The sequence below is a fragment of the Schistocerca piceifrons genome, chromosome X, assembly GCF_021461385.2.
Source record: "Schistocerca piceifrons isolate TAMUIC-IGC-003096 chromosome X, iqSchPice1.1, whole genome shotgun sequence".
Classification (NCBI taxonomy): Eukaryota; Metazoa; Arthropoda; class Insecta; order Orthoptera; family Acrididae; genus Schistocerca; species Schistocerca piceifrons.
The window spans coordinates 896558579-896573170 of record NC_060149.1 but is presented as its reverse complement, the minus strand read 5'-3'; the positions used below and the strand labels follow the sequence as shown (position 1 = coordinate 896573170).

At 39.1% G+C, this 14592-nt stretch overlaps 1 protein-coding gene across 2 annotated transcripts in view; it reads right to left on the bottom strand.

The window, feature by feature from the left end:
• The window catches only part of LOC124722025 (dynamin-binding protein-like), a 213651-nt gene that overhangs the window by 150052 nt on the left and 49007 nt on the right, over positions 1-14592 (bottom strand). For both annotated transcript variants that reach the window (XM_047247207.1, XM_047247208.1), the window contains exons 7-10: positions 14000-14055; positions 11139-11286; positions 10875-11025; positions 2590-2758 (exon numbers count right to left, since the gene is read on the bottom strand). In XM_047247207.1, coding sequence (XP_047103163.1) covers positions 2590-2758; positions 10875-11025; positions 11139-11286; positions 14000-14055 — 524 coding nt within the window. The remainder of the gene's footprint in view (positions 1-2589; positions 2759-10874; positions 11026-11138; positions 11287-13999; positions 14056-14592) is intronic.

The following is a 14592-nucleotide window of genomic DNA, read 5'->3' as shown; positions in this document are numbered from 1 at the left end:
TTGCATGGCCGCCAACCGCGCACTCTACTGCACCTGCTTCACCCTGTCACGCCTTGTGCTGTGTCCCCTAGTGTGGGAAAATACTTGGTGGGCGCCGACGTGTGGGCACGAGGGTATGGATCTCGCCCTAAATGGATTCCAGGGGTGGTCAAGGCTCTTCACGGCCGCCAGCTTTGTGAAATACGTACGGACGACGGCATGGTTGTTCGTCATTATGACCAGATGCGCCCACGAGTGGTGGCCACGCCAGTGCCACCGCCCCTCCCTTTGCCTCCACCAGCCCGAGAAGCCAGTCCTGTGGCTGCTGCCAATCTACCATACGTGTTGATGCAGCTGACGTCACTACTGCTTCCGAGTACGCCAGCACTGGCCCCAGTCGTGACGCCGCCTTCTCCGGGACCCATCTCGCTGGAGCACACCCCCAGGTCCACGACACCGATGGATGCTGCTCCGGAGTTTTCACCCATCATCTCGTCCAGGAGGCACGTTCCACGCACGAGCTACCGTCCTGGACATTTTCGACCATACTCTCTTGTCTCTCAGCGGGATCTTCTCGGGGCCTCACAAGAGGCCATGGATGTCTCCGCACTGTCCATGTCTCCAAGGAAGTGAGTGTTTTTTTTTTTTTTTTTTTTCAAGGGGGGAAAAGTGTTGTGACAGTGCCACGACATTTAACAGTGCCGCCACGACAGTACGCGCAAACGGCGATAGAGGCGCTCCGCAACTCGGCTGAGCGGGGGAGCGCCACCAAGCTATGAACGGCGCCGGCCGCATGTCACGGCACAGCAGTCGAATGAGAGATACTGAGTTGTTATCATGTAACCAGCTATTGTTTCTAAGTGAGTGTGTTTGAATATCCACGCAATTATTGGTGATTAAAGGTTATAACAGTCATTGTGGTACCGCTCAAGGAAAGTCAATGCACTGTCTAAACGTGTGGTTTTGTGCACACCCGTCAACATTTTCAGTACCAAACTTGCGCACAACTTTTGGTAATTCAAGTGCCCAGTCACAACCCCATACAAAACACTGCGAGAAACATTAGGAAAGTCATCCCACAAGGAGGAAATCGTAAAGCATCTGTTTTCTCTCACCTTATTGTCCACTTCCTGCACCAAACTTTCATTAACGACCGAAGGTGCCCACTCCTTTGTTCATTGTTGTGCGGCCATCTTTAAATGATCTCACCCACTTTCTTACCATTCCATCACTCATAATGTTTTCTTCATAAACTGCAAAGATCTCATGATGAATATTGATTACTTTTAGTCCTTCAGCACTATGAAATCTTATAACAGCCCGTACTTCACAGTCGGCGGGATTCACGATTATCAGAGGCATCTTAAACACTCAGTACACAATGTAAACAAGGAAGAATCAGACCGTAATGGCGTCAGTGCGTAATTAAGGTACAGGCTTTCATGTAAAAATAAAATTATTGAGATATCTTAGCACGTCTTTTTTTAATTTCAAAATGGTACTTAAAAAAATATGCCTTGTACATACTACTGGCCTGGTGGGTGAAATGGTGGTTTCATGAAAAACACAACTCCAGAAGAGCATTACCAAAGCAATATAATTAGAGCAAAGTTGACTCTCGCCATTATTTTCTCTCAGTTGCCTACAACTTTTTCTCTTTTACATAACTGCACATAATGTTCTAAACACCTTTACAAGCCACAATATTACTTTTGGTGCACTTGTAGTATTTACGATGCCTACATTAAGTGCTACCTGTCTCAGTGCTACCCAGTCTTGTTACAACTGGTTTTTACGTGCATGAAGTTATCTGGTCAACCATAATGAAGGTGGAAAAATAAGAGTAGCAATTTTACTCATTCTGTTAATGGAGTTCCACCAACAGGATAAAAAGTTACACACATTTTAACTGCATTAAATTCAATGACAGATTAGAGACAGAACTTCAACTTATTCTTCCACTCCAATACAGCTGTCTTCATCTGACATTCTCAATTCATCAGCTCCTACTCATGTTAGGTTCCCCTACCGTTTTGGCTTGGTATTTTCCCCACAATCATTTCACATCCTCTCTCATTGCTACAAATACCTACATACAAATATGCATATTTTTCCCCCCATCTATGTAGCTTTAATGCAGTTTTAGAATCTGCTGATTTTCTACATTTCTCAATTTTAGACTCGATGTCAACTTCACCAACTGTTGTAAGAATTAACCCTATCATCAGCAGTGGCATATACCTAGAAGGATTAACACTATTTATCTTACCAAAAGCAATTCCATTCATTACCTACAGGTAACAAGAGTTCTCAATTTTGCTGATTTGTTCAACATAGTTTTTTGATTATCCATTGAGTGCAAAAGAAACAATTATCCGCGGTTTGCTCAATACAAAAGTAGTTTGGGGAACTTTTAATTCTTTTTCATTTTTTAATTACTTTTTGGCCTTTCCTAGAGTTATATATGATATAAAGCTAACACAATACACTGTGAGCACAACAAAATAAAATATAGCCACACATGGTTAAGTAACAGGTGGCTGGCAATATTCAAAATTCATCTTATAAAAGTGTAGGTTTTATGTTACACAGAACCGAGAAGTTACTTACATCCAGTATGTTCCCAAAAACAATTTCAACATTAATGCCCCTGTTCTCAAGAAATTCAGGGTTGTGCAGATTGAAAGTTTCATAGGTAATTTTCAGGTCACGGACAAATTCTTTCTCTGTGAAGACAAGTTCTGATATTACATTTTGTCTCTGTTCCTGTTTCTTCTTCCTAGAATTCAAAATTAAATTTCATTGATGACTGAACATGCAAGGCAGGGCCTAAAGCTGTATTAGATAGTTAGTGTTCATGGCATGCAATCTGACTGTTTAAATTTTTTCACTTTCACACTACAGTAGAACTGTGCATTTTCAATTAAAATTCTTAGATCTTTAACTTTACTTTTTGTAGGATCAGTTTGTTAAGTGACCTTACAACAGATAATACTATGTAAGTGCAGTGAAATGGTCATTTATAAATAAAAGACACGAGACATCTGCTAAATAAAGGGCAAGTAGAAACCATTCATTTATCAATAGTAACAGAGGAAACACTGCTCCACATACACAACTGACCTAGGCTCAATTTTAATGTCCCCTAACATAAAAAATACAAGTCTGCAGAGAACAGTAACAATTACAAACACTAAAATACTAAATGATACAAACAATAGAATATTGTCAACTTTCACAACTTTTTTTAACATTTAGAATCCTGCAAATGATTAGTCCATATTTCTGTAACAGTCAGTTTATAATGCTTTCTGGTTTATATATGACTAATCATATTCAATAACCTCCATGTGTGGTTCTGACAATAACAGGTCAGGTGAAAAGCACCGTGCTTCTGATGTGTCTAACCAGTTAGAATGAGGTATGATCATGTGAACCTTACATAGATGGCATGAATGTGTACATTCTGAACGGTTGTAACTCCAAGCTGCGAATTCATAATCTCATTTTCTCATGGAATGGCACCACAAATTGGTGGTTCATTCTCATTTGTAGAATGTTTAGGAAACTAGAGAAGACATGCCCAGTCAGACTGGCACTGTTTCCCAAACAACTATTCAGTAATACATAAGTAAACTTCATCTGTCATTATTGTTCTGATACCAATTCAACAATGGCAGATCTTGTCAAGCAAATAGTCAGCAGTACTTTTGTAACCCCTGATTTCAACATGCAGGCTAGTAAGCTGCACTTGTTCTAGTTTTGTAACCCCACAAGTAATGTCCATCAGTGCTTGCTTCTAAATTCTCTTGCAATATTTCAAAAATAATCTGAATGCTGTTTAGTCTTACAATATACTGCCTTTCAAACTTAGCTTAACATTTTTCCTTAGCTGGACCTTTTGTAGTAATCAGTGTAGTGACAAATTCAAACATCACACCTGTAATTCAAATATGTGTATGTGATTTGGGCCCACTAAATGAGCATCATTATTTTTAAAAATCTCTTAAAATATATGCTGTCTACTTCTGCCTAAATTCATCTACTGTGAATCATAGGTTATACAGTAAAGGCTTTTATGCAAGTCATTTGGAAAGTTTTGAAAATCACTAGTTTACATTTCTGTTGCAAGACAAATATGCAATGCCATTTTCAAATATAAAAAATGTTGCAGCTTCAGAGAATTGGTAAGTACTGGTAGTGCTGAAAAGGTTTCCATTATAATGTTCCACATAATATTCAGGCACAACATTGAAAAGCAACAGACTTTGGAATCCAAAATTTTTCTAACTATTCTTCTTTCTTTCTTTCTTCTCTACATTATTTAACTGTTTGGCTCTCTTTATGGCGAGGCATCCTGGGGTGTACAGATACCTGGTTTTAATCATCACATCGGAATGCCTCAATCTTGCATTAATAGATAAGAATTTTTTGTATACATTCTTTGTTATGATTTTTTGTGGCTCTCTTTATGTTAGTTGCTTTGTCCAGAGCATTGCCTGGATTATTTTTCTCAAGTATTTGAATTCTGAAACTTGCTTTATTTTTCTATATTTTGATTCCACCTATTTGGGGGCATCTTTAATACTAGTCATCTATACAATTTTTTCATACTAAATTTGTATTTCAGTTTTGTTTGCTACTGCTTCGAGACAGTTTAGTCTTTTTCAATTCATCTTCCTGTTTCTTTGCTAAGACTGCTAAAACAACAAAAGCTAAGCAGTCAGTTTCAAGATTTTCTCTCATTCTTCAAAGTTTCATTTTATTTATCTCGACGTTTTTACTTTGTCATCATTCTTGCACCACTTTCTCCAAAACATTTAAATAATAATGAGTCATTCTATCCCTGTGCCTCATGCCTATTGTTATTGTTATTGTTATTATTATTATTATTATTATTATTATAAAATTTACAAGTCAATTTCGGAGTGAATTGGCACCCACAAAAATTTAAGTTTGGCATTTGTGTATCATTTACCATTACCTTGGTGCTTCAATTATCCCGAATGGGGCAACCATGCAATTTCTTTAAAGCAAATGAAACTATCTGCATCATCATTTGGGTCCCCAGAAGAGGCTGTATTGACTTAAAAATCAGTCCTGAGTAAGCACAAAGGAGTTAGTGGTTTGTAAGGATCACATCTACAACGCTCAAAAATGAATCAAATTGTGCACTTATTCTGAACTAGAATAAATAGTCATTGTGGACACAGATTAATAATCACACTTGATTAAAAAAAGGTAGATGAGTGATTGCAGACTGCTATGCTACATCACACCTTCCTTCACATCTTGAAAGCATCAAAATGAGATGACCACAGGGAAGTCTGCAAGGACTCTTGTGCCACTGTACCAACTATTCAGTCAGAATACAAGCATTTCTTGAGGAGCCCAAAGTCCAGATATTTTTTCACTCACACTTGAGTCTAAATCTGGGTTAATGTGAAAGTTTAATGCACTGGAAAGAGACTTTCGCTAAGCATTATCCTGGGCCCTTATTAGCAGCTGTATTCATAAGAAGTATTCATGAAAAATCTTCAAGAGCCATAGCATGGAATTTTCACAAAGAGCTTTGAGAGGCTGCATTGCTTCACACATGAAAAAGATTTAAAGATAATTTTTAATAACTTAAAGAATTTGCATTACTTTCTTAAGACTTTCATAGTGGTCTTCCCATAAAGTCTCAACAATATCTGGTCTTCTGAACATCATACAGCTTAACAATAAATTAAATTGAAAGACACGTCTAGAAGATGGCCAGGAAATGAGATAAGAATCTTAAGAGGACCACCTTGCCCACCCCTCCACCAAGAAACAACATTAGAGCACCTTAAAACTTCCTCTGCCTTTGTTACCACACAGATTTTCATACAAGGTGATTCTGTTTTTTGATCTTTTCCTTATAAGTTTTTAATTACTTGTCTCTTCCCATTTTCTCTGCAAATCTTTTCTGATTTCTCTTCATTACACACCGTTTATGTTACTCTGGGACTCTCTGCCACAATACTTCCCTTACAAGAAAAACCAGCCACAGAGATCCCACACAAAAATCCTGAACATCACATGCATGAGTAAACTATGTAATATTGAAGCACAAAAGATATGAGAAAAACACAAGAACTATACTAAGGGGGGGAGGGGGGGGGCAGATACAGCTTATAACAGCAAAAATTTGACAACATCCAATAATTTTCTTCTCCTACAACAATAAACTTACAAGAATAAAAGTAGACACACTCAAACAACTCGTCTTCTTACACAGGATGAAAATAAAAATAATCTGTCATAAAGAAACTATTTTTACTAGCTTTTAAATTGTTTCAAAATGGCAGCTGTTCAACAGTAATACTACAGCATTTCCCTCATATCTGGAGTAGTTTTAAGCTTTTTAATGTTGTGTTTAGTTTACTTTATTGGCAAAATACATATTTACAAAACAGAGATCTTTTAGTTACACACCACAATAAATAACAGTTTTAATTAGGTTTCAAATTATGACTTCACTTTTTTAAACTTTTTGAACATAGTAATATACGTTTAATGGAGGAGCTGTTCAATACACTGACCTGATTTTGCTTCATCATGTCGATATTATAGAGCTACATATAGTCAAAAAGCTTTAGTCAAAGCTTAATGTTATTTAGTTTTTGAGTTATGAGTGAAAATCATCAAGAAAACATGAAATGTGGGAAGTGAGTGTTCAACGTAGCTAATGCATTTTTCGAACGTTTGTTTTCTAATGGTGACTGGTGGCCTGTCTTCTCTAATCTGAGCTTGCTCTTTCTTTTTACTGCTTCTTTTCGTGTTTCTAGCTTTCTTTCTCTGCTGACTTTATTTGCACTATACCCACATCATCCAGTGCAAATTTATAAAACTTTCTAGGCACAGCCGGCCGCGGTGGCCATGAGGTTCCAGGCGCTTCTGTTACGGTCACAGGTTCGAATCCTGCCTCGGGCATGGATGTGTGTGATGTCCTTAGGTTAGTTAGGTTTAAGTAGTTCTAAGTTCTAGGGGACTGATGACCTCAGATGTTAAGTCCCATAGGGCTCAGAGCCATTTGAACCATTTCTAGGCTCAATTCCTAATTGCTTAATTACTTCCAGCCTACCTTTTATGCCTTCATTGAATGTAATTAATGTATAATTTGTTGCAATTTTAATAATAATTTTTCTGCAAAATCCAGTATTGTGACAAACTTTCCAAGTTTTGCTGTTCAGTAATTCATTAATATTTCATGTGTTAGATTCAACACATCTTGTTAAGAGTTCTTTGGCAACTAAGTTTTTAAACAGATAGTAAAGTATTTTTTGTGCCTACAGCTACACTCCTGGAAATGGAAAAAAGAACACATTGACACCGGTGTGTCAGACCCACCATACTTGCTCCGGACACTGCGAGAGGGCTGTACAAGCAATGATCACACGCACGGCACAGCGGACACACCAGGAACCGCGGTGTTGGCCGTCGAATGGCGCTAGCTGCGCAGCATTTGTGCACCGCCGCCGCCAGTGTCAGCCAGTTTGCCGTGGCATACGGAGCTCCATCGCAGTCTTTAACACTGGTAGCATGCCGCGATAGCGTGGACGTGAACCGTATGTGCAGTTGACAGACTTTGAGCGAGGGCGTATAGTGGGCATGCGGGAGGCCGGGTGGACGTACCGCCGAACTGCTCAACACGTGGGGCGTGAGGTCTCCACAGTACATCGATGTTGTCGCCAGTGGTCGGCGAAAGGTGCACGTGCCCGTCGACCTGGGACCGGACCGCAGCGACGCACGGATGCACGCCAAGACCGTAGGATCCTACGCAGTGCCGTAGGGGACCGCACCGCCACTTCCCAGCAAATTAGGGACACTGTTGCTCCTGGGGTATCGGCGAGGACCATTCGCAACCGTCTCCATGAAGCTGGGCTACGGTCCCGCACACCGTTAGGCCGTCTTCCGCTCACGCTCCTACATCGTGCAGCCCGCCTCCAGTGGTGTCGCGACAGGCGTGAATGGAGGGACGAATGGAGACGTGTCGTCTTCAGCGATGAGAGTCGCTTCTGCCTTGGTGCCAATGATGGTCGTATGCGTGTTTGGCGCCGTGCAGGTGAGCGCCACAATCAGGACTGCATACGACCGAGGCACACAGGGCCAACACCCGGCATCATGGTGTGGGGAGCGATCTCCTACACTGGCCGTACACCACTGGTGATCGTCGAGGGGACACTGAATAGTGCACGGTACATCCAAACCGTCATCGAACCCATCGTTCTACCATTCCTAGACTGGCAAGGGAACTTGCTGTTCCAACAGGACAATGCACGTCCGCATGTATCCCGTGCCACCCAACGTGCTCTAGAAGGTGTAAGTCAACTACCCTGGCCAGCAACATCTCCGGATCTGTCCCCCATTGAGCATGTTTGGGACTGGATGAAGCGTCGTCTCACGCGGTCTGCACGTCCAGCACGAACGCTGGTCCAACTGAGGCGCCAGGTGGAAATGGCATGGCAAGCCGTTCCACAGGACTACATCCAGCATCTCTACGATCGTCTCCATGGGAGAATAGCAGCCTGCATTGCTGCGAAAGGTGGATATACACTGTACTAGTGCCGACATTGTGCATGCTCCGTTGCCTGTGTCTATGTGCCTGTGGTTCTGTCAGTGTGATCATGTGATGTATCTGACCCCAGGAACGTGTCAATAAAGTTTCCCCTTCCTGGGACAATGAATTCACGGTGTTCTTATTTCAATTTCCAGGAGTGTATTAACTGTTTCTTCAGAGACTGCACATTAGTATGGATAACATGATTCATTTCCCTTGGGGAAAAAATTATGCATCAGGTTGGAATCAGAAGAGCATTTATGATACCATATAGCTGCTGTTATGTTAATAACAGAGAATTTTCTCCAATTGCATTTCCATAATATGAGGTTACTGTATTTATGGCAGCATTTGTCAATCTCTTTTTACCATACAGAGTTTTATTGATAGGGTTATTAAGTTCATATGGCTTTAATTCTGAAACAGCCTTGAAGGATCTGGTATCACCATCACCAATGTAATTAACTTACTGTGCACTAAGTCTAATCTCGCCCAGCCGGTTAGCCATGCGGTCTAACACACTGCTTTCCGGGCAGATAAGTGTGCCGGTCCCCGGCTCGAATGCGCCCGGCTAATTAGTGTCAAGGGTCGGTGTGCCGGCCAGTCTGTGGATGGTTTTTAAGGCAGTTTTCCATCTGCCTAAGTGAATGCAGGCTGGTCCCCCTTATTCCGCCACAGTTACACTATGTTGGTGATTGCTGCGCAAACAGTCTCCACATACACGTACACCATAATTACTCTACCATGCAAACTTTTGGGGCTACACTCATCTGGAGCGAGATGTTCCCGGAGGGGGAGGGGGGTCCAACTGCACAATAACCCTGGGTTCAGTGTGGTGCGGCAGTGGCGTGATTGGACTACTGTAGCCTGTTGTGGGGTTGTGAACCACTGAGGGCTATGGTGGCGACGAAGCCTCTCCGTCGTCTCTAGGTCCCCAGATCCATACAATACAATACAAGTCTAATCTCTGATTGCAGAAAAGCTTTCTTCGTCCTTCATTTCCCATGGTACCTGCTGTACCCCTATGATTAACTGAACCATTTGGATCACAACTTTCCATCCATTCTGCATGAGTCAATGAGTCATATTCTTTTTATTATCTTTCCACCCTTTGCTATCCTCACAATAAGAAATGGACACTTTGGTATTTAAAACATTCCACGATTTCTTTGCTTCTATGTGCATACCCCATATAATGATGAATGTCCCCTTGTAAGCCACGTATCACCACATGAAACCTAACTTGGTGCTTTTGTAGAATCTAATTTCTTCTGCTGCAGCTTTACTGGCACATAATTTCTTCATACTCTTTGACACAATGTTGATTTAACTGCTGATAAGGTTATATGTAGTTTTCCTAACTTTTGGCCTCATATTCATTGTCCCACAAAATATTTTGAGACTTGTCAGACCCGTACTACACATTTCTATTAATAGAGTAGACATTTATAGTTGTCTCTGACATTGGGCAGTTATAAAATGAGCTTACATTGCAGAGTTAGCACATGTTATAACAATTTTGCAACCTAGCCCTGACACATTGTTTATATTAAAATTTATATGTCCACCAAATATGCAGTGGAGGCATCTGTAATTTCAGCAGACATTGTGTTTATGCACACAATAACATTGCATGGAGCATCAGTAATGTCTGACGCATGTCTGTTAGAACTGTCACTTGTTTAAGAAATTATTTGTTTTCATAGATTTCTTTGGCTGAGTGTATATTCTTATATTGATTCCCATTTAAAGGCAATTTCTTCACCTTATAGCATACTTTCTTCTTCCCCCTGATCATTCATAAAATGCTTAGAATAAAGTTAACACATGATCTGTTTAAAAATCGTAATCAAATGTTTAATTTACTTCACAAAAGATGACTGCAAGTAGGAGAAATTTAACTTCTGGATTGATCATTACAAGTATGACAAATTTAATTTTGAAACTGTATATAAACAATATGATAAATTTTGCAAAATGCTACATTAGACTCAAGGAAAATTAAAAGTTACTCTCAGGGAGCATGGCTTTCAAGGAATAGATCAGAGGGTATTGCTTTAGTATTTAATTGATAACTCGGAAACTATTAGAGCTACTGCAATAATTTTTTGAGCAAAATGTTTCTATCATTTGGAGCATAAGAAAAAAATAATTTTGAAAATCAATTTTGTGAAGGTACCTGACCCCCTTAAATGAAATACAATATTGTATGAGAAATGTCAAACTGTATTAGCAATACTCCTTTTACACTGGGCAGGAAACTGTCAATCAGAACAACTACTTTTAAAAAACAAAAGTTTCTGAATGTAACCTTAGGTCCTCTTCTGTAACAGATGTAGTCTGCATAACTTCAAGGTTAGTATTAATTTCCTGGCCACTGGAGTTTACATCACTAGGTGGTTTCTGCTGCAGCACACAGTCTTGTTTGCTCAAATCATCCACACTATTTTGTGACACATTTCCTGCAAAAAAAATAGAAATACAAAAATATTGTGCTGTTTTACTCTCAGAGTGTATGGAAGTTTATGCAAAGAGCATTTATAAGTTTCGCACCACCACACAGTAACTATTTCACCTTGTATACGATTTAAATCAGCTTCAATGAAGAGAATCTTTTCTTCACACTCCCTTATCCTGTATTTCATTTCTTGCACACTGTCTTCATTCTCGTGTGGATTGTTGCTGAGCTTGTTTTCAATTTCCTTTTTTTCTTTCTTTATTTCCTAAGAAGAAGAAAGATCAAATTGCTCAATGTAAGACTTCAATGACTCCTGAGTAAACTGAAAGCACAATAAAATACAATATTACACTAAAATATGATAAAGTGGCAGTAAACAACTTGCTGCCTAAAATGTTACTCAACCTAACATAACATCATTAATCCACATTTAATAATATACTTCATCTGAAACCTCCCACAAAGTACATAAAAAAATTGAATCGGCTAACATATTCAATAATTTATGAAAACTCCATTTATAAACATGTAAACTGCAACAAAGGTAGTTACCCTTCTTCTGAAGACCTGGCTTACATACATGATGGATAAATTTACACCTCACTCAAAGATGTTCGAATTTGTCAGTTGACATAAGAAAATTAATTCAGTCAACACAATTTTGGCTTATTAGGCCAAATTTTCTGCCTGTAGAAGATTAGATACAAATTACTAAGCACTCAGTTAGCAAATGATGACATGAGAGAGTGAGGAATGCAGCAAATAGGCTGGTTGAACTTTTTATTTTTCCATCTTGATTACGGGATGGGCAAGAAGCAGTATAGTGTGTTCTTGTAGTTACCTTCATTGCTGACATGAAACTTCAAATTTTGGTAGGCAGTTTCCCAGCTATTGTGTCGGACCTCGTGCTTTTTCCAAATAAATCGTTACTTCTTGTGCAGATAGTGTGGCACTTTGTCACACAATTTACACACCCACAAATTGTAGAAGAAAGCCTGTAATCTTTATGTGGTACAATGCAGTTTGCTTCCAGTTGGCTCACGGGAGTAATACACGAGTCAATAAATTTCTTCCATAAACAAGCTGATGATGAATGCCTTTTCTGGCTACAACTGTTAACTTCTCATAAAAATGAGACTATTGGGGTGGTCCAGCTTGTGTTGTAAAATGGAACATCTCAGCTCACTATGCCCCCCTCCACCTACCTTGGGATCACGATCTGTCATGTCACCCTACCTCTGTGATCTGCAACATGGGAATGCCTTCAGTTAAGGAGACTGAAGTAAAAGAACAGCCTACATTGGGTAATGAGTGTATTTATCATGCAGAAGTAATATTTTAATATTTTGCAAAGTTGATGGTTTCATTTTTATGGATTTACCAATTTTGAGGGCGCAAGGGCACTCCTTCCCTTATCCTACTGACTCTAGTTTTCACAATTTCATTTTTATACAGAATGGAAACAAAGCGAGTGTATACCCGTCCCTTTTTCCCCCTAAGGTAAGTCTTTCCGCTCCCGGGATTGGAATGAATCCTTACCCTCTCCCTTAAAACCCACATCCTTTCGTCTTTCCCTCTCCTTCCCTCTTTCCTGATGAGGCAACAGTTTGTTGCGAAAGCTTGAATTTTGAGTGTATGTTTGTGTGTCTGTCGACCTGCCAGCACTTTCATTTGGTAAGTCACATCATCTTTGTTTTTAGATATATTTTTCCTACGTGGAATGTTTCCCTCTAATATATATATATATATATATATATATATATATATATATATATATATATATATATATATATATATCTAAAAAGAAAGATGATGAAACTTACCAAACAAAAGCGCTGGCAGGTCGATAGACACACAAACAAACACAAACATACACACAAAATTCTAACTTTCGCAACCAATGGTTGCCTCGTCAGGAAAGAGGGAAGGAGAAGGAAAGACAAAAGGATATATATATATATATATATATATATATATATATATATATATATATATATACACACACACACACAAAAGTGTAAAATATGAGCTGCACCTGCAATAAAAACTGGTAGACAGAATGTAGTTTCATCTATAGATAGGAAAAAATGACAGTTTGCCCTTGACTATCAATGGAAACAAGAGCTAGGTGCCATATTGTCTTTAACATGAATGACCTATTTCCCACTGCTTTATCTTCCAATCACTATAGTGACAACATGTGCCTTTAGATATCCTCTAATAATACCCAAGACAATCATTTTTAATGAAGTTCTTCCAGAAAATTCAGTTAGCTTGACATCCAGAAATACAACAAGCTGATGTGAGCTGTGGAAACTCTGATTCTCATTAACACAAGTGACAAAAGCAGCACTGTCACTGTCACCAAATTCATGTATACATGACAAAGCTGCTCCCTTTGATATTAAATTTAAATTCCACATCAGAATCTACAGGCTGTTAACAGTGTCCATGGCTCAACAGTGGTATTATCAATTGGAATCACCATCTCACACATCTCTTGTGCCCTATGTCAATTCTTGGCGTTCTACTTTGGCTTTTCTCGTTGCCCAGTAAGTTAGTCTCATTGAAAGGAAGTGGACTTTGTATTAGACCATATATCAACAAAATGAGCATCAAAAGGTGCTTCATACACTGCAAAGCTGCATGATCTGTGTATATGCAAACACACCACCATCACTATAATTAAATGCCATGATGAGGACACTAAACCAGACAGCATAATAGAGTTAGCCTTAAACAACAAAACAATTCAATTAACACAGGTACAATTCTGTGACTCAGTTACTGAAACTTTTTACACTTATCATCCTTTTAAATCATACATTAAACTCAAAATCACTATGTCAGCAATAGGCATTATACAAACCATGTAAAAATACATAGAAAATATCAATGGTGCACACCTTCACGAAAGCAACAAATTGAAATCTATGAAAAACTTTTGCATTTACTGATACAGTATAGTTTATCCTTACATGTAATTGTTTTTCTTTTGCACTGATGAGAGATCCCAGTTTACCAAGATGGACACCTGAAAAACAAATAAATATGCATTTAAAAGATATTTTCAAGAAATATGACACTGTTCTCATACATTCTGGATATCACTGACTCAGCTTTTACTTCTATGTACTGTCCATCTCTATAATTTATAATAAAGACTTAAATTTAGCTAGAGGACCCCCCCCCCCCCCCCGCCCCAACCCTCAACCCAAAGACCCGAAGGATTCTCAGTGGCAAATATTATATATAATTTTTTTTTTTTTTTTTTGTGCACTTCTCTCACAACTGTGCTGCATTGGATCTGTTCCTGGTTTATTATCCCGCAGGCTGCTGTTGGAGCACTCGTACAACAGATACAGAGATACAGCTGTAAAATTAAAATGTGAATGTAAATTCTCCAAAAGCAGCCCGTAGTATATAAAAAGAATTCAATGCAGCACAGGCATGTCAAAGGGTCACACAAAGTTAATGCTGATTATGCATAAAATACATTACATAAAACATGTGGCTAACATAACTGTCTTATTCATCACCGAAATAGGATTCACATAAAAGGCAAATTGAT